This window comes from Caretta caretta, chromosome 9 (genome assembly GCF_965140235.1).
Source record: "Caretta caretta isolate rCarCar2 chromosome 9, rCarCar1.hap1, whole genome shotgun sequence".
Lineage (NCBI taxonomy): Eukaryota > Metazoa > Chordata > Testudines > Cheloniidae > Caretta > Caretta caretta.
In genome coordinates, this window is record NC_134214.1 from 103,527,129 (window position 1) to 103,546,739 (window position 19,611).

Below are 19,611 nucleotides of genomic sequence, written 5' to 3' on the forward strand. Positions count from 1 at the left end.
TGGGATTTCTGTATAGCCCACAACATCTGCCTGAGGGCCTTCCATCTGCTGGGCGCCCGGAATGTGTGGGCGGATCGCTTGAGCCCAGGGACTTCTCCTCCCAATACGAGTGGTCTCTCCACCCGGAAGTGGCTCACCAGCTCTTCCATGTGTGGGGAACTCCCCAAGTGGACCTGTTCACAATGCGGCAGAACCAGCACTGTCCCCGGTTCTGCTCCAGGGGGGATTGGGAAGGGGCGCTATCTCTGATGACTTCCTCCTGTTCTGGTCAGGCCAGTTTCTGTATGCCTTCCCCCTGTTCCCACTGATCAGCAGGGTCCTGGAGAAAATAAATACGACAAGGCACGGGTCCTCCTGATTGCCCCACCGTGGCCCAGGCAACATTGGTACGGGACCCTCATGGGCCTGGCGGTTGCTCCGCCGTAGCCGTTGCTGCTCCGCCAGGACCTGCTCTCCCAGGACAAGGGCTGCCTCCTCCGTCACAACCTAGCAGCTCTCCACCTCACAGCGTGGCTGCTCAGTGGTTAGGTAGAGTGGAAAGGATGTGCTCAGAAGGGGTCCAGCACGTCCGTCTGGAAAGCAGACGGCCCTCCACACGCTGCGCCTACTTAGTAAATGGTCCCGGTTCTCCAGATGGGTGGCCGAACGGCGTGTCTCCCCGGTGGCCGCCCCGATCCAGCTTATCCTGGACTACCTTCTCCACCTTAGACCCCTGGGCCTGGCGCCCTCATCAGCCAAGGTGCACCTGGCGGCCATATCAGCCTTCCATCTGCCGGTGCAGGGGCACACGGTATTCCCCCATGCTGTGACTGGCCAGTTCCTCAAGGGGTTGGACCATCTTTTCCTGTATGCTAGGCCCCCGGTCCTGCAGTGGGACCTGAACCTGGTGTCCCGTCTCACGGGGCCCCTGTTTGAGCCGCTAGCCACGTGCTCCTGGTCCCACCTCTCGTGGAAGGTGGCCTTCCTGGTCGCTACCACGTCGGCCAGGTGGGTCTTGGAGCTCAGGGCCCTGACCTCTGAGCCCCTGTACATGGTTTTTCATAAGGACAAGGTTCAGCTCCGCCCACACCCTGCGTTCCTCCCTAAGGTGGTCTCCGCCTATCACGTGGGTCAGGACATTTTCCTGCCGGTCCTCTGCCCCAAGCCTCATGTGTCCAGTGAGGAACGCTGCCTCCACACAACTCGATGTGTGAAGGGCTCTGGCTTTCTACCTCGAGCAGACTAAGCCGGTCAGAAAGTCCTCGTAACTGTTCGTCGCCTCGGCTGAGCGCATGAGGGGTCGGTTGATCTCCACTCAGCGTCTCTCCAACCGGATCACTTCGTACATCTGCACCTGTTATGATCTGGTGGGTGTTCCCCCGCCACCGATTGTGAAAGCGCACTCTACTCGAGTGCAGGCCTTGTTGGCTGCCTTCCTGGCCCACGTCCCCATCCAGGACGTTTGTAGAGCTGCCACGTGGTCTTCGGTTCACATGTTCTCCTCGCACTATGCGATCGTCTCCCAAACCAGGAATGACGCTGGGTTCAGCAGGGCTGTACTCCGTCCTGGGAATTTGTGAATTCCGATCCGCCTCCAACAGATATAGCTTGTAATCACCTATTGTGGAATACACATGAGCAATCACTCGAAGACGAAAAGAGAGTTACCTTTTCTGTAACTGGTGTTCTTCGAGATGTGTTGCTCATGTCTATTCTATATCCCGCCCTCCTTCCCCTCTGGGTTTTCTGGCAAGAAGGAACTGAGGGTGGGGGGAGCACGCAGCTCCCCTTATACCGCACCATGGCGGCGCCACTCCAGGGGTTGCTGGGGCGCTCCCCCCTATGGGTACTGCTAGGGGAAAAACTTCCGGCACCGGTGCACGTGGCAAGCACGGACACCTATTGTGGAACAGACATGAGCAACACATCTCGAAGAACACCAGTTACGGAAAAGGTAACTGTCTTTTTCTGGTTTTAGGTAGAGTTGAAATTGATTTTAAAGTATTAGCCAAGATTTACAAAATAGGAACCTAAAGTTAAGTTTCTAAAGCTCTAAATCTACTTTCAAAACACCCAGTAACTCCCACGGAAGTCCTTGTGGGACGCTTCTTCCTTAGAAAGAAAAAGAGTACTTGTGGCACCTTAGAGACGAACAAATTTATTTGAGCATAAGCTTAAGTGAGCTGTAGCTCACGAAAGCTTATGCTCAGTTAAATTGGTTAGTCTCTAAGGTGCCACTAGTCCTCCTTTTCTTTTTGCAGATACAGACTAACACGGCTGCTACTCTGAAACTTTTCTTCCTCAGAGTGGTGGCAAAGTCATAACAGAATAGTAAATTCTGTGGAGAGAAACAAAATACCACAGTCACATACAGGTGGTCTTCAGTATGTGTAGCTGAGTAGGTATGTCTACACAGCATTTTGGAGCACGCCTCCCACTCCGGGCTGATAGACTTGGGATAGTGGGGTCGCACTAGCACCCTAAAAACAACTGTGCAGACAGCACTTGGAAGTTGCAGGTTGGGTTTTGAGGCCTAAGGTGGTGGGTAGACATCAGAGCCCAAGTTTGAGTCTGACCTGAACTTCAAAGTGGTGTCTATGCAGCTATTTTTAGAGTGCTAGCTTGAGCCCCGATACCCCAAGTCTGTCGACCAGACTGGGAGGCTCACTCCAAAATGCCATGTAGACATACCCTGAAGGGCCTCTCATCTGCTGGCTATTCTGCTGTGGAGGTTGATGGGACTGAATGCCCATTCTTTTTTGTATTCCTCAGACATACCCATTTCACACACCTGTTAATGCAAAGGTCGTGAAAGACTATTACAAAATCATTACACGGCCTATGGACCTACAGACCCTGCGTGAGAATGTCCGCAAACGTCTGTACCCTTCCCGGGAAGAGTTCCGTGAACATCTGGAGCTGATTGTGAAGAACAGTGCAACGTACAATGGTAGGAAGCTCCCTAAAACACTGAGGTTCAGTTTGTCTTCTGGTGAGCGGTGTTACACTGTGATGGGAATTGTGCATATGCCTTGTGTATGGAATTGGGTGGCATGGGAGAGGGAAAACTCTCATACTCTGCAGGGAAAAGATGAAAGCAGCAAAGTTAACGCTGTTGAAATGGATAAGATGAATATAACAGACTTCTTTAAAGATGATATAAGGACAATAAATTAGTCAGCTTGTTATAAATTTGGAAGGGGTGAACTCTAAACTCTGTCTATTCAAAACAAAATAAGAGGCTTGGGCAGTTAGGAAGTAATGAAGGCTTTATCAGCAGGTGGTCAGATTTGTGGGGGGTGGTACCCTGTTAATTTCTGGCCATAACCTGAGCTCTGTCCACAGGTGAAGCCAAAATGAGTCATTCTTGGTAGAGTGCACTTTATGATAGGATCATCCTTCTCTTTTCTTTCAAACTTTGATCAGCACTGAGATAGTTACCAATGTTAGTATTTGCATTGTCATATTATGCTTGAAGTGAATTGGGGCAATTCACACCTCTCAAGGGTATTACTTCATATTCTGCAGACTGAGGAGTAGCCTTCATTAGAAAGGCTTTGTCTAGACTACCACTTTTGTCGGTAAACCTTTTGTCAGTCAGGGGTGTGGAAAAAAAACACCTCCCTGACCGACATAAGTTTCATGGGCAAAAGTGCTAGTGTGGAAGCACTATGTTGGCAGGAGAGACTCTACTGCCGACGTAGCTAACGCCAGTAATTGGGGGATGGTTTAATTATGCCAATGGGAGAGCTCTCTCCTGCTGGCAAAGAGCAGCTACATGGGAGACCTTACACTGGCACAGCTGTAGCAGTGCAGCTGTGCTGCTGTAAGATCCATAGTGTAGACATAGCCAAAGGCTTTACTGATACAGCTATGCCAGCAGAACCCCCCTGTGGAGACTTAGACCCTCCGCCCCCAGAGTTTATACCAGCAAAAGGACTTAACAGGATAGCTGTTTGCATGGGGGTTTTCATAGAATATCAGGGTTGGAAGGGACCTCAGGAGGTCATCTAGTCCAACCCCCTGCTCAAAGCAGGACCAATCCCCAACTAAATCATCCCAGCCAGGGCTTTGTCAAGCCTGAGCTTAAAAACCTCTAAGGAAGGAGATTCCATCACCTCCCTAGGTAACCCATTCCAGTGTTTCACCACCCTCCTAGTGGAAAAAGTTTTTCCTAATATCCAACCTAAACCTCCCCCACTGCAACTTGAGACCATTACTCCTTGTTCTGCCATCTGGTACCAGAGCTTGTTGGCAGAGCTACGTTAGTCAAGGGTGTGGTTCTTTCACACCCTGACCGATGTAAGTATGCTGACCAAATTTTGTGTTGTGGGCTGGCTTCAGGCAGACATCACTATAGTGATTTACATTTGGTTGGTGTTTTCAAGATTTTCATCCCAACTAGAAATGTATTTTTGAAAAATGAATCTTTAGATTTTATAGAGCAACATGCAGCTGCTGGGTAAATGTGCTGATTCGCTGAAAGACCACTGTGAGGCAGCCCTTTTGTGACTCCTGTTAACACAGATCTTTATCTGACAAGTATTTTTAAAAATATTAGGCACTATATAAGTGCTAAGCCTTGCCATATTCCAGGCCCTATGTATTCAGCAGCAAACAGGATTTAAACTCTGGTAGGCCTCCTTGGATTCTGTAGTAGTCTGGGAAATCTGTAGCCGCTTCATTCACAAAGGAAGCACAGTCTTCGCTCAGTTGGTTTTCTGTGTTTTCTTCACAAACATGAGGGCTAGAATAATAGGTGGTTCTTCGAGTGCTTGCTCATGTCGATGCCAGTCAGGGGGTGTGTGCTGCGTGCGCAGTAGCTGGCAGGTTCTTCCCCTAGCAGTACTCGTCGGTTTGGCTCAGGCGCCCCCTGGAGTCGTGCCTCTATGGTGCCGTTTATAGGGTCCTGCCAACCCACTGCCACTTCAGTTCCTTCTTACCGCCTGTGATGGTTAGCCGGAATGTTCGTTCTCTCTTGCTTCAGCAAGCCTTTCTCCCTAGTAGTCTTCAGACTTTTCTCCTGTAAATAGTTAAATCAGTAGTTAGTAGTAGAAGTAGTCAGTCAGTATATAGTTAGAATTCCTGTAGGGAATTGTTCTGGGGGTACCCCTCGTCGTGTCTCTCCCCAGTACTGGGGCATGCCTCAGTCCCTAGGGTTTAAACCTTGTGCAGCTTGTAGCAAGCTTATGCCCAGGAGTGACCCCCTCACTTCCTGCTTAAAGGGGGAGTTTGGGGGAATTGCATCAAAAGGACTGTTGCACTGGAGTTGGCCTCCACACCGGAGACCTTTGAGGCGGTGACAGAACTTATCGCATTCACGGTGCTGCCTTCTCCACCTAGGCAAGACAAGGGACTGAGCTCAAAAGCAGCGGCACCCCCGAGACCCTCGGTGCCATCCCGAGGCAAGCCAGCAATGGTACCATGTCGTTCGCCATCCCCTCGGCACTGGTCACCGCTACCCTCTGGCGGTGGACAGGCAGGGGAGCCGCATCGGTCCCCAAGCACCTGGCATTGGACTCAAAACAGTCAAGAGCATTTCTACCAGAGTTGCATTTTCAGACCTGTTGTGACAACATACAAGGTCTCAGACAATTCCCTACCACGACAGGAAGGAATTGCCTAAAGCTCCTGGGCCACATGGCTGTTTGTACTTACATAGTACAACATGTCAGACTGAGACTCCAAGCTCTTCAGATGTGGCTAGCCTCGGTGTATCGACCAAACCGGGGCAGTCTAGACCAGGTAATCACTCTTTGCCAACCGGTTCTTGAGTCTCTCCTATGGTGGCTCAACCCGCAAGTGGCGTGTGCGGGTATTCCCTACTCCAAACCTCAGCCATCCCTGTCACTGGTTACGGACACATCAGCGATGGGTTGGGGAGCGCATCTATGGGAGCTCAGGGCCTCTAGTCCCAAGCGGAGCTCTCACTTCACATCAACGTCAGTGAGCTGAAGGCAGTCCGTCTGGCATGCCAGACCTTCCAAGCTCACTTGGAGGAGAGAGATGGATCAGTCATGACAGACAATACAACAGCGATGTTTTATATAAACAGACTGGGGCTTGATTGCAGACCTGTTCCTTCTTCCCTGGAATGACCACCTCCTTTATGCATTTCTATCCATCCCACTCATCCACAAGGTGCTACTCAAAGTTCGGAGGGACAAAGTCTCAGTAATATTGATAGCTCCAGCTTGGCTACGTCATTACTTGTACACGTCTCTTCTGGAGATATCAGTGGAAACTGCGATCACCTTACCGCTGCTCCCAGACCTGATAACTCAGGACCACAGCCGCCTTCAGCACCCCAATTTCGAATCTCTCCACCTCACGGCTTGGAAACTCCATGGCTAAACCCAGCGGAGCTGGCTTGCTCTGATCCAGTTAGGGAAGTCCTCCTTGGAAGTAGTAAACCATCCACTAGGCAACCTACCTAGCCAAATGGAAAAGATTCACAATTTGGTCATTGCAAAAACACGTCTCCTATGCACTTGACAATACCCTTTATCTTGGACTACCTCCTGCTCCTAAAGCAGCAAGGGCTTTCTGTGTCATCAATAAGTCCACTTGGCTGCCATTTGCAGGCTGGTCAGTCTTCACCAACCCAATAGTTGGACACTTACTTACAGGGCTTGACAGGTTATACCCTCAAGTGCGGCAGCCAATCCTGGCCTGGGACCTTAACCTGGTTCTTTCCAAACCAGTGGGACCCCCCTTCGAACCACCCGCAACATGCTCTCTGCTCTCTCTCTCCTGGAAAGTGGCATTCCTGGTAGCAATAACCTCTGTCAGGACGGTATCTGAACTTAAGGCCCTAATGTCTGAGCCTCCTTACACAGTGTTCTGTAAGGACAAGGTTCAGCTTTGGCTGCACCTGGCCTTCCTCCCGAAAGCTGTCTCCCAGTTTCATGTTAATCAGGATATTTTTCCCCTAGTTTTCTACCCCAAGCTGCACGCAAACAGCCGGGAACAAAAAATCCACTCCTTGGATGTTTGCCGGGCATTAGCCTTCTATATCGAACGGACAAAGCCTTCTATATCGAATGGACATAGAAAATCTGCTCAACTGTTCATCGCAGACAGCTTGACAGAATGAAAGGGCTCCCAGTCTCTTCTCAAAGAATTTCATCATGGATTACAGCATGCATCCGGATGTGCTATGACCTGGCAAAAGTACCTGCCCCCGTGCTGACAGCGTACTCCACAACGGCTCAGGCATCTTCAGCAGCATTCCTGGCCCAGGTTCCAACCCAGGAAATTTGCAGGGCTGCGACATGGTCCTCATTCCACACCTTCACCTTGCATTATGCCGTTACTCAGCAGGCTAGAGATGATGCAGCCTTTGAAAGAGTGTTGCTTCAATCAGCAAACCCTTGAACTCAGACCTCGCCTCAGAGTTCCTGCTTGGTAGTCACCTAATTTGAATCTACATGAGCAAGCACTCGAAGCAGAAAAAACGGTTACCTAACTTTTCAAAAAGAAAAGGAGTACTTGTGGCACCTTAGAGACTAACCAATTTATTTGAGCATGAGCTTTCGTGAGCCACAGCTCACTTCATCAGATGTTTACCGTGGAAACTGCAGCAGACTTTATATACACACAGAAATCATGAAACAATATTGTTTCATGATTTCTGTGTGTATATAAAGTCTGCTGCAGTTTCCACGGTAAACATCTGATGAAGTGAGCTGTGGCTCACGAAAGCTCATGCTCAAATAAATTGGTTAGTCTCTAAGGTGCCACAAGTACTCCTTTTCTTTTTGCGAATACAGACTAACACGGCTGTTCCTCTGAAACCTACCTAACTTTTGTAACTGTTGTTCTTCGAGATGTGTTGCTCATGTCCATTCCAAGACCCACCTGCCTGCCCCTGTGTCAGAGCATGACCAGCGAGAAGGAACTGAAGTGGTGGCAGGTTGGCAGGGCCCTATATATGGCTCCATGGAGGCACAACTTCAGGGGGCGCCTGAGCCAACCCAGCGGGTCTAGTGGAAGAACCTTCCACGTACTGTGCACGCGGCGTGCACACACCCTAACTGGAATGGACATGAGCAACACATCTCAAAGAACAACAGTTAAGAAAGGTAAGTAACTTTTTCTTTTTTCTTTTTTAAATTGAAGCTGAAATTTTGGAATGCAATTCTGTGGCAAGTTGCGGTTTTTGTGACAAATTTCACACCTGTGGAATCATGACATACGTAGGACTCTGCTTTTCAGTAACTGGCTCTTGAAGAGTGTTGCTTCTGCATATTCACGGGTCCTGTCCACCTTCCTTTCCTCAGAGTTCTGCTCTCATGACTGGGCTTTAAGAGAAGGAAATGGGGACTCCATGGCCTCTGCTCCAAAGGTTTGGTGCAGTCCAGGGGGTGCTTATGGGTTCCCAATGGACACTTTCTAGGAGTTTCCCTAAGTTCAATGGCAATATAGGGTGTATCCCACAAGTGTCAATATGTAGACACAACACTCACAATAATAAGTAAACCTCTTTATTATAATGTCCATAATAAACTCTAGTAACTGTGTATGCCATAGGAGAGAATCACTACAGTATGTGACTGGGGACATGTTTCAAACCATGAGAGAAATATAATCAGTAATGCAGTTAACGAGTAAAGAGAGATTCCTACTGTGTTACCTCATAATGCTCACAGGTGTTCTGTGATCAGAGTTTTCCTTTGTGTGCCATGGGGATGGTGAGCTTCATCCTTCCACCAGTCCTGAAAGCTTCCACAGACGCCAAGGTGCATCACTGTACTTGCTGTGTATTTGCAGGGCCAAAACACTCACTGACCCAGATATCTCAGTCCATGCTGGACCTCTGTGATGAAAAACTAAAAGAGGCAAGTCTTGTAATTAGTTCTCGTCAGAATGGAGAGGGAGGGACTGGCATGAGGGTTGAGGGGTTTTGAGGGCAGAGAGGTTTTGGACATGCAGACAGAAGAATGAGTGGGGCAGGTGGGTTGTCTGTCTTCCTTTTCTGGCTGTTTATATAAATTTTTACTATTACCGGGTCACTAAACAATTTTACACTGGGTTCTCTTCTTTGAGAAAGACACTTCTCTGCTCCCCTAGCTATTGTAAGTTGTCAAGATGGGTTACCACACAGTTATTGGGGAGTATCTTCATAAACAGGTGGATATATGCCTGCCTCTTAAAGGTGGAGGGTGTTTTGATGATGAATAGGTATTGATGGAGGATCACCTATTAACATCCATTAACTTCATTTCAGAAGGAAGATAAACTGGCTCGGTTGGAGAAAGCAATTAATCCTCTCCTGGACGATGATGACCAAGTGGCTTTTTCCTTCATATTGGATAACATCGTCACTCAAAAAATGATGGTGGTACCAGATGTATGTGATTTGAAATGCAGTGTGTGTGAGAGTTAGGAGGTGTACAGCAATGGTACTCAAAGTGAAGGCGTGGAGAGCCATTCCGTACCTATTTACTGGAGATGAGCAGACATTACATGTGGTGCTATGGCCTGACATTACAGGCAGATGTTTGCAGTTTTGTGGCTGCTATTACACATTGATACAATATTGCAACCTAAACAAGAGATGCTATGTCAGGATGTCCTGCTGAGATTTTGTGACTGAGGTTAGGTCAACACTAAAAAGTAAAGTTGATCCAGCTGTTTCACTCAGGGGTGTGAAAAATCCTGACATGGTAAACCCAACCTAAGTCCCGGTGTAGACACCTCTTGGGGAGGTGGATTAACTACAGCAATGGGAAAACCTCTCCCGTCACTGTAGTGAGGCTCTGCGCTGAAGTGCTACATGGCACAGCTGCAATGGTGCTCCTGCAGTGTTTCTAGTGAAGACACAGTCTGACTCAGTATCTCTTCCATCACCCCTTTTTTTATTGCTTGGAGTAGGGGTCAAGACGTATATTCTGATTTCAGCTCTGCTGCTGACTCTGCTCTTGGGTAGAGTGGGTGAAACTCAGAATTTCTGTCACAGAAAATTTGGACATTTTGAAATGTGGGTTTGTTCTGAATCAGGACAAACCCAGATTTTTTCAAAATTTCCTGCAAAATGGAAGTTCTGGAAAAATTTCATTTTGGAAGCACCAATACATGGTGTTTAAGAAATATGCTCCCTGAGCCCCAGCAGCTGCTGTCTGAAATTGATATAATTCTTGTCCTTTTCACTACTGCCCACCACTGAATAGGAAAAGTGAAACTTCTTGGCAGTTGGTGACCAACTGACAGGGCTTCTGGGGTCTGGTCCAGGGAAGCTCTACCCTGTAAACTGTCCAGGGCTTCTAGACTACCAGGCCAGCTGGTTCCCTGGGTTGCCTGACTCTTGGGACTGCTGGTTCCCTATTCTGTGAGAGTTGAGCAGCCTGAAGAGCCCGCTGGCCCAGGAGTCTGGAAACCCTGGCATCCCCAGGCCAGGGCAGAACTCATGGTGGGGCTGTCCTGGAGCCATGAACCCTAGAATTCTGGGCTTCCTAGCAGTCAACCAGGCGAGCTGGCAGGAAACACCGTTGGAACTCTGCTTGTGGTTCATCGAAGGTTCATCAAACCTGATACACATCTGCAAGACAAATTGGCATTTTCTGACAAAAGCCTGTTTTGTTGGAAAATGCCTGACTAGTTCTACTCTTGGGTAACTTGCTCTTTGTGCCTCAGTTTCCATATTAGTAACACAGCAGTAATATTTGTCATCTTTGAGACCCCCTTGCGCAAGGTGATATGTAAAGTGTTATTACAGTGGTAATAGTGCTTTTGTGTTAATTGTATGTAGCACTTTTCATCTCCGGATCTCAAGACGCTCTGAGTACATATAAACATCGAGCTCTATCTATGTTTTTAAATTAAAAAAAATTATATTGTGAAATAACATTGAGCAAATAAGTGACAAGAAAACAGAAATTTTGCCTGGAGCACTCCATTAAACTTTACTTATTGATTCATTATATGCATTTCAGCATTAAATCCTACTGGGAAGTCAGGGAAGAGATTCCATGTTTCTGCCCCCTTAGGGCCATGTCAAGGAATCTTTAGGAATATTTACAGGTTTGTTTGACTTATGCTTGGCGCAAGAATGGGCGTCGGGGAAGGAAAAAAAGGTGGTTTTTAAGTTTCTAGGCTAATTTATGCTGGCACAAGTTGGAAAAGTCCAGGTGCACAAGCCAGGGATCACTGGGGTATAGGCATATTTTGGCCATTTTCCTCTCTCTCAACTTCTGTACCAGGGGCTGAGAGAGTGGTGCAGGAGTTGTCATATATCCTGAGGCTCCCCTAATGCAGATGGAATCCTCAAGGGGCTGAATAAACTGGCTGTAGGGTGACTTTGGGCTACCAGAACAGGGCTGAGGATCTATCTGTCTGTTAAAAGAATAATACAACTTTAGGTTTCTGCCTTAGTGGTATCCGTAGGGCTGGCTGTGGCGCCCCCTGGAGTGACGCTCCCATGCGGTGGTATATCAGGCACTGCCGGCCCTGTGCCCCCTCGGTTCCTTCTTACCGCCCATGACGGTTGGTTGGAGCGCCTTGTCTTGCTTCTCAAGAACATTAGCAGTTTATCCATTGACTAGTTAGTTAGTTGATAGTGTTACTTAAGACTCCCTGTTGGGACTTGGCCCCATACAGGGCATACCCCGCTCCTCTGGCTTTAAACCATGTGTGTCGTGCAGCAGACCGATGCCGATCAGTGATCCGCACGCTTAAGTGTCTGGGAGAAGGCCATCGTAAGCACAGGTGACACATTTGTAAGAACTTTTGCCCACGGACTCAGAAATAGTGGGATATCTGCTTGAGGGCATCGTTGATGGAGGCTGATCTTCTCCTGGTGTCAGAACCCTCCACTGCGGCACCTACATCCAGCACTTTGGCCTCGGTGCGCAGCACACCGCCGGCACCGGCTGGCACCGCTCTGTCTCGCTAGTGCCAAAGAAGAAGCTGAAGAAACTAAGTCCCTCGGCGCCAAAGAACCTGTCAGGCCATGTGCCTGCTATGGGAATACCACAGAGGTCAGACCCACCACCCCTGCCAAGGACCCTCTGCCCACCCCAGGCAACGGCAGGGGTTCCCAGCTTGTGATGGGGCCCGCAGTGCCCAAAGCGGTCTTGGCGGCCAAGGAGCGAGGACAACTGACTTCACAGGTGCTACGCCAGGTGACCAAGACAGCTCCGCTTGTGACACCGAAGGGGAAGGCCACCAGGGTGTTGCAGCATAGACTGGCAGAACACCCCAGGTCGCCGGATCGCAGACGCAAGTTCCCCTCACTGTGACCTTGGGACCTGGCGCTGCACTCTAGCTCGCCAGCCAGATGGCCAAGATCTCCATCAAGATCCCCTCCTACTAGGTGAGGGACTCCGGACTTGTGGTGCCACTCCCCGTACTACCGTTACCGACAGCCCTCTGGCCATAGGTTGCCTAGATGCCAAACACCCTCTCCCAGAAGGTCTCCTTGTGGTCAGTCCCCATCCTGGAGGGCTCGCTGCGGATCTCAGCGTCAGTCACGCTCACCCTGGTACCCCTCTGGCGGGCGGCGCTACTCCCCATCGCCCCAGTGTTCACCCAGGGTCAGTAGGCAGACTCAGGCCTCGATGGCCCTGCCGTTGTCACTGGGGGGCAGTGGTTGGGTTTGGTCCATGGCTTCAGCCTGTCGGCGCGGCGGGGTGACTCCCCTCCGACGCTGGAGACTGAGGCGGGACTGGCCGTGGTACCCAGCAGGGGCCTGGGCCTCCCCACTGGCAGTACTAATCCGTGGGAGGTGCCGGTGCTCCTGGTCCAGTACTCCCAGGCTACGTCGGACAAGCCGACCAAGGTGCCGCTGGTGCCACAATCTGAGCACGGCGCCGTGATGGAGGCAGAAGCCGTGCCAGGTACTCTGGCACCGAGGGAGCCCTCCCCTGACAAAGAAGGGGGTGACGCCATCCCTCAGGCCACTGAATCATCATTGTCGTCCCCGGACGAGGCAGTGGCCAAACCCTCCCACACCAGCAGTCCCCTGGACAGTTTTAAGGAGCACCAGGCCCTCCTTAAACTGGTGGCGGAGAATTTGGGCTGGCTAATTGAGGAGGTCGCTGAAGAGGCAGATGACCTCTTCAGTGTCATCTCGACCACCACACTGGCAATAATTGCATTACCCATCCACCCATGGGTGCTCAAGATAGCCAAATCAGTGTGGCAAATCCCCTTATCTATTCCACCAGCATCTAAGAAAGCAGAAAATAAATACTATGTCCCTGAAAAGGGCTTTGAGAATCTGTATACTCATCCCCCTACGGCATCACTGGTCGTGTCCGCGGTAAATGAAAGGGACAGACAGAGCCACCCCAGCAGAACACTTAAAAATAAGGAGGCCAAGAGAGTACTTATTCGGAAGAAAAGTTTATTCGACTGCCAGCTTACAGTTTAGCATCTCCAGCCACCAGGCCCTGCGGGGACATTATAACTTTAGCCTGTGGGACTCCCTTAAGTTTCCAGGGGCCCTCCCACAGGATCATGCCCAAGAGCTCACCGTGGTGGTGAGCCCTCCAGATGGCCTGGACTCGGCGGCCAGGGTGTTCGCGTCGGTGGTGGCTATGCAGCGCATCTCCTGGTTGAAGGCTTCTGGGCTGTCCCAGGAGATGCGGACCATGATACAGGACCTGCCATTTGAGGGTTCGGGGCTCTCTTCTGAGCTAACTGACTCTAGACTCATGGGCTCAAGGACTCTCAAGCCACCCTCCGCTCCCTGGGTTTGCACACCCCTCGTATCTCCTTGCTTTGTCAATTCAGCCCCCCATGCTGCTTTCTCTCCTTCCTGACCTGTTCACACAGGACTGCAGCCACACCCTGCATCTGGCAATCAGTTCCCTGCACCTTATGGAATGGCTGCTGCATGGGTGAATGAGGAGGAAGAGCGTTGTTCAGAGGCTGTCCAGTAGGTCCTACTTAACAGTAAGAAGCCTTCCACTAAAATGGCCTACTTGGCGAAGTGGAAGAAGTTTTCTGTGTGGTCCTTGGCCTGTGGGACCCATCCAGGATATCTTGGAGTATCTGCTACGCCTTCAGGAATTGGGCTTAGGAGTCTGTTCTCTGAAAGTGCACTTGGCAGCAATATAGGTGTTTGTTTCACCTATCCAAGAGAAATTGGGTTTCTCCAACGACATGGTGAAGAAATTTCTGAAAGGACTTCTCCTGAATTCTCTGGTCCAAGAGCTGGTCTGCTTGTGGGACCTGAACATGGCTTTAAGCAGCTCTAATGGGGCCTCCATTCGAGCCCCTTTCTTCCTGTCCACTGCCCATCCTGTTTCAGAAAACTGGATTCTTGATAGCCATTACCTCTGCCAGGGTGTGTGAGTTGCAAGTCCTGATTTCTGGGCCTCCTTACACACAGTTCTCCAGGGACCAGGTTATGCTCTGGCCACACCTGAAGTTTGTATCCAAGGTGGACTCTGTTTAATTTGAACCAGGCGGTGAATTTGCATATATTTTTCCCTAAGCTGCATTCCTCCCCAGAGGAATGATGTCTCTGTATGTTGGATGTTAGAGTGTACTAGCGTGCCCACACTGTGTTGACTCTGCAGCCATGTGCTAAAAGTTCCTTACTGCGCTTTAATCTACTCCCATTCATAGCAGGGTAGATTGAAACGCCCTAGTGAACTTTTAGTGCATGGCAGCAGAGTCTGCATGGGCATTTAGTGCGTGGCAGGCTAGTGTGGGTTAAATGTATGCCCCTGCTTGCTGTGAACTAACTTCATTTAGACAAGCCCTTATGCTAAAGTGTGTGTAGTAAATCTGTAAGTAAAGTTTCTAATGGTGCACTCTGGAAATTGATTAAAAATTAAATCAGCATTATTATCTTCATTTACAGAAGGGTAGCTGAGACAGAGAAGTCATTTACAAATGCAGTCCAGTTTACCTGGTTCTCAGTGCACTGCACAGCACATTGTATCACGCCAGCTCTCTGGCATTTTTTCACCACTGTTCTTGAAGCCTTAAGCTTAACCAAGCAGAACAAGAAAATTCTGTTAGGCCGCTGGACATACAAGACGCTGACGCGGGCATATCTGGATGCAAATGTTGCACTAGTTCAACTAAACAAATTTAGTTTTGTGTGGGCTCTCTTCTATCGTAAATCTGGCTTATATTAGTTTATCTTGCATCGGTAAATTTACAGGTGCAAGTTAAACAGCTACAAGCCAGATTTAAAGTGATATGAGTCCACACATAAAGTTGCACCAGTTTAACAAAACCAGTATAAAATCATTCCTTCAGTTAAATTGGTACAACTTTATGTGTAGACGAGGACTTAGTGATTTATAGTTAAGGCTAAGATTTTATCTTGGTTATTTTTAGTAAAAGTCACAAACAGGTCACGGGTAATGCACAAAAATTCACGGAAGCCACGACCTGTTGGTTACTTTACTACAAATAACGGGGGGGGACAGGGCTAGGTATGGGGGAGGAATGGAGTCCCATGTGGGGGATGACTGACAGGCCGAGCCCCCCGCCATGGCAAGGGCCACAGCCCCTGCTCCAGCGGCCGCAGCGGGGGGCACAGCCACAGGGGATGCGCAGGCCCTGCTCCAGAGCTGGCCACAGCTGTGGGATAGGGGTGCGTGACCCTGACTGCAGCCCCCGCCAAGCCCCAGCCGTGCCTCAGCCACAGCGTGGGGGGGCACACATGGCCCTGGGAAGCCGCAAGGGGGGTGTGTGCTTCCCCAGCTGCAGCCCCCAGTGAAAACCACAGGGCTGGGGCACATGGCTCCTGCCAAACCTGGGACACTGTGGGGCTGGGGCGTGTGGCCCCTGCCAATCCCAGGATGCTGTGGGGCTGGGGCGCAGGGCCCTGGCTGCAGCCTCCAGTGGAAGGCCTGGGGCTGGGCCTGTAGGATCCTGGTTCCAGCTAGCCCTAGTTAGTTGCAGGGCAGGGGTGCACAGTCCCGCCGCCGCCTCCTCCTCCTCCTCCTCCTCCTGAAGCCCTAGAAGTCACAGAGGTCCGGTAAAGTCATGCAATCCGTGACCTCCATGACAAATCGTAGCCTTATTTATAGTGTGACATGTAGAATCATAGAATATCAGGGTTGGAAGGGACCTCAGGAGGTTATCTAGTCCACCCCCCTGCTCAAAGCAGGACTGATCCCCAATTAAATCATCCCAGCCTGTGCTTTGTCAAGCCTGACCTTAAAAACTTTTAAGGAAGGAGATTCCTCCACCTCCCTAGGTAACGCATTCCAGTGTTTCACCACCCTCCTAGTGAAAAAGTTTTTCCTAATATCCAACCTAACCCCATGTAGGGATGGGGTGGTGTTAAGAGATTGCCCTGCCTAGTGCGCCTCTGATTTGCTATGTGTATATGAATAAGTTGTCCTGGTGTCTGTCCCTCTAAAACTTCGACAGACTCTTCCATTTGGATGCTTTTCTATTAGGCTTCAGAAAGGAAAAGTTGGCTGGAGTTCGGGTTTTGAATTTTCCTTTTCCTCCACAGAAATCTCAGGCTTTAGATGTTTGGCTCCTGCTGATAGTTTCCTGTGGATGCAGAATTTAGATGTTTTTCCTGCATTGACTTTTCAAGGAATTAATGTTCTTGATAGTGATTCTAGCTACTACTTGGAAAATAACAACAATACTAAATAGTAAAGCCCACTGGGTAAGAGCTGCTTTGTATAGTACAGGTTCTTGCTGTTAGCTGTTGAAGGACGTAGAAAACTAACTTGCCTTGTAGCTCTTTTAGTCCTATGTTTATCTCTGATTCTTGCTCAGGCTGTACTGTTGAATGCAGGAATCACTGTGATAAACATATCTGGTCCATACAGAATCTGTACCTAAGAGCCAACTGCTCTGGAAGATTATTTTGTGAAAATCTCTCTCTTGGCCTCAAGATCCAATAATCATTTCTAAAAGGATTTGTTCCCAATTATGTCTGTCTGTGTTTTTATTTTCTGCAGTCTTGGCCATTTCATCATCCAGTTAATAAAAAGTTTGTTCCAGATTATTACAAAGTGATCATCAATCCAATGGACCTAGAGACCATCCGCAAGGTATGCAATTTAAATCATGCAGCCATTTAAGAAAGTGTTTAACTCTATTACTCATGTATTTCTTCAAACAACTCAGTCAATCTGTGGAACTCTTTGCCAAAGGATTTTGTGAATGCCAAAACTTTAACATGGTTCATAAAAGAACTAGATACATTCATGGAGGATAGGTCTGTCAGTGGCAATTAGCCAGAATGGTCAGGGATACAAAACCATGCTCTGGAGTGTCCCTAGCCTGGGAAAAGGCAACAAGGGATGGATCACTTGATGATTACCTGTTCTGTTCATTCCCTCTGAAGTACTTGGCATTGGCCACTGTCAGAAGACAGGATATTGGGTTAGATGGATCTTTGGTCCGCCCCAGTATGGCTGTTCTTATCACTGAGTAATTTCTTCCAGAATATCTCCAAACACAAGTATCAGAACAGGGAGACCTTCCTGGATGATGTTAAACTGATCCTTGCCAACAGCATTAAGTACAATGGTAAGTAATTCCAATATCGGCCCCGTCATTACCCTGTTCTGAAACCATATCTGACCACTCCAAAACCCTTGCAGTACTTTAAAACAGACAGTGCCCCAAACCTAGTTATGTTTAATAGCACCTAATAATCTTTCTGCATGCCATGGGATTATGGTTAAATTTCAGAAGTCTAATTCTTTTGTTTAAATTTAAAAGAATTCAGTCGTAGTTCTATAAACCTAAAGGTTACTTCATATCAAACAAACTGTACTCTTTATAACCACCTGAGATTGGTGGTGGAAGGGTTGGAAAGTTTGACAGAGCATGCACAATGCCATCTGTCAAGGATGGTTTCAAAAAGAGCCAAATTTACAAAACTCTGCAACAAATCCCTACCCTCTCCTCCTCCTCTTTACAGAAGGCTCCGTACCTCTATCCTGGACTCTTTTGAGTGATCAGAACACATTGTCTCCTTCACTGACAAGCACCCTGACTCACTTCCTCCAAACCCTGCCTTTCTTTCTTCTAACATTCCACCTACTGAAATCCATTTGCAACTCCACCTCAAGCCCCTTTACTGCAGCTGTGTTCTTTAGTGCACAAATCAATTGGCTTATAGACTTGTTTAGTGCTGATCCCGTCACTGGTCTTACAACAGGAACTTCTCACGCACAGTAAAATCCTGTGGTCTGGAGATTGACTGCTGGTTTAACCATGCCCACACAGGCCACAGAAGCAGCTGAAACTCTGTTTTGGCCTTAGACTGCTTCTCCTGTGTAAGACCTAGAATTAGGTCACGTCCCCAGTCTGCTGCTTCGGTAGGTAGAGCAAGCACCTTCTTTCAGCAGCTCCGCTATCGGGGGTAGGCTTGGGCCATGAAGCTTTGGGTGCTAGAGGCAGTTATGCCTCTGCTCCTCTCTCCTTCCCTCCTCCCCTCCAATACGTTGGTCCTGGATTGTGACTGTGATCATCTCCGATCTGTGCGGCCAGATGGGTACACTCTAGACCGCTGGTCCATGCCTCATCACTGATCTTTGCCTACCTTAGCTGGGGGGATTGGCTGAAGATGACTCACTCATGATCTGCTGGCTTCATTGTGGCAGAGTCACTGGGTCACGGGACGGTGTGGGGCAGCGTCTAGTGATTTCTGTAGCGCACTAGCTATGGCTAGGGTTGCCAACTGTCTAACCACACAAATCCAAACACCCTTGCCCCGCCCCCTGCCCTGCTCCTTCTCTGAGTCTCCGCCCCGCTCACTCCATCCCCCTTCCCTCGTCGCTCACTCTTCCTCATCCTAACTCATTTTCACCAGGCCCTGGTAAGGGGTTGGGGTGCAGGAGGGAGTGCGGGGTGCAAAATCTGGGAGGGAGTTCAGTGCTGGGGGAGGGTTGGGGTGCAAGCTCTGGGAGGGAGCAGGGGATTGGGATGCAGGCTCTGGGGGAGGGTTGGGGTGCAGGCTCTTGAAGGGAGTTTGGGTGTGGGAGAGGGCTGGGGCAAGGGGTGGGGGTGTGGTAAGGTGAGGGGTATGGGCTCTGGCCAGGTGGCGCTTTCCTTGGGCGGCTCCCGGTCAGCGGCACAGTGGGGCTAAGGTAGGCTCCCTGCCTGCCTTGGCCCCATGCTGCTCCCGGAAGTGGCCGGCACGTCTCTGGCCAATGGGAGCTGCGGAGTCGGCACACGGGGCTGGGCAGCGTGCAAGACCCTCTGCCTCCCCGCCCTCCCAGGGGCCGTAGGGTCATGCTGGCCGTTTCCGGGAGCAGCACAGAGCCAGGGCAGGCAGGGAGCCTTCCTTAACCCAGATGCTCTGCTGGACTTTTAGTCGTCTAAAATCTCCTGGTTTGGCTTCAGTAACCTCTGGGAGATGGAGCCTGATTCTGGGAGACTCCTGGCGAAACCGGGAAGGTTGGCAACCTTAGCTATGGCTAGAGCAGCAGACTGCACTGCTAGAATGTGGGACTTGATTGGTTCATGGCTGACAGGCCATCAAATCCTCTGTCCCACACTCTGTTCCTGTCGATCTGATTCCAGCCAGACTGCACCTAAGCCTGGTGACTACTGACTGCTGCCTCAGTCTGCTCCCCAGGGGTTTAGTCCAGCCAGAAACGCTCTTGTTTCTGAATGAGAAGCTGCTTGCACAATTGCGTTGCAGCTCCTGGCCTGCTCATTACAGCTATCACGGGAATTATGCTTGGA

General features: G+C 49.6%; 1 protein-coding gene across 4 annotated transcripts in view; it reads left to right on the forward strand.

Moving 5' to 3' along the window:
- The window catches only part of TAF1 (TATA-box binding protein associated factor 1), a 142,276-nt gene that overhangs the window by 98,235 nt on the left and 24,430 nt on the right, over nt 1-19,611 (forward strand). For all 4 annotated transcript variants that reach the window (XR_007358536.2, XM_048864913.2, XM_048864915.2 and 1 more), the window contains 5 exons: nt 2,752-2,929; nt 8,752-8,819; nt 9,209-9,331; nt 16,869-16,961; nt 17,358-17,442. Coding sequence is in view for 3 of the 4 variants with exons in the window: in XM_048864913.2 (XP_048720870.1) it covers nt 2,752-2,929; nt 8,752-8,819; nt 9,209-9,331; nt 16,869-16,961; nt 17,358-17,442 (547 nt within the window). In the remaining variant the exon portion in view is untranslated. The remainder of the gene's footprint in view (nt 1-2,751; nt 2,930-8,751; nt 8,820-9,208; nt 9,332-16,868; nt 16,962-17,357; nt 17,443-19,611) is intronic.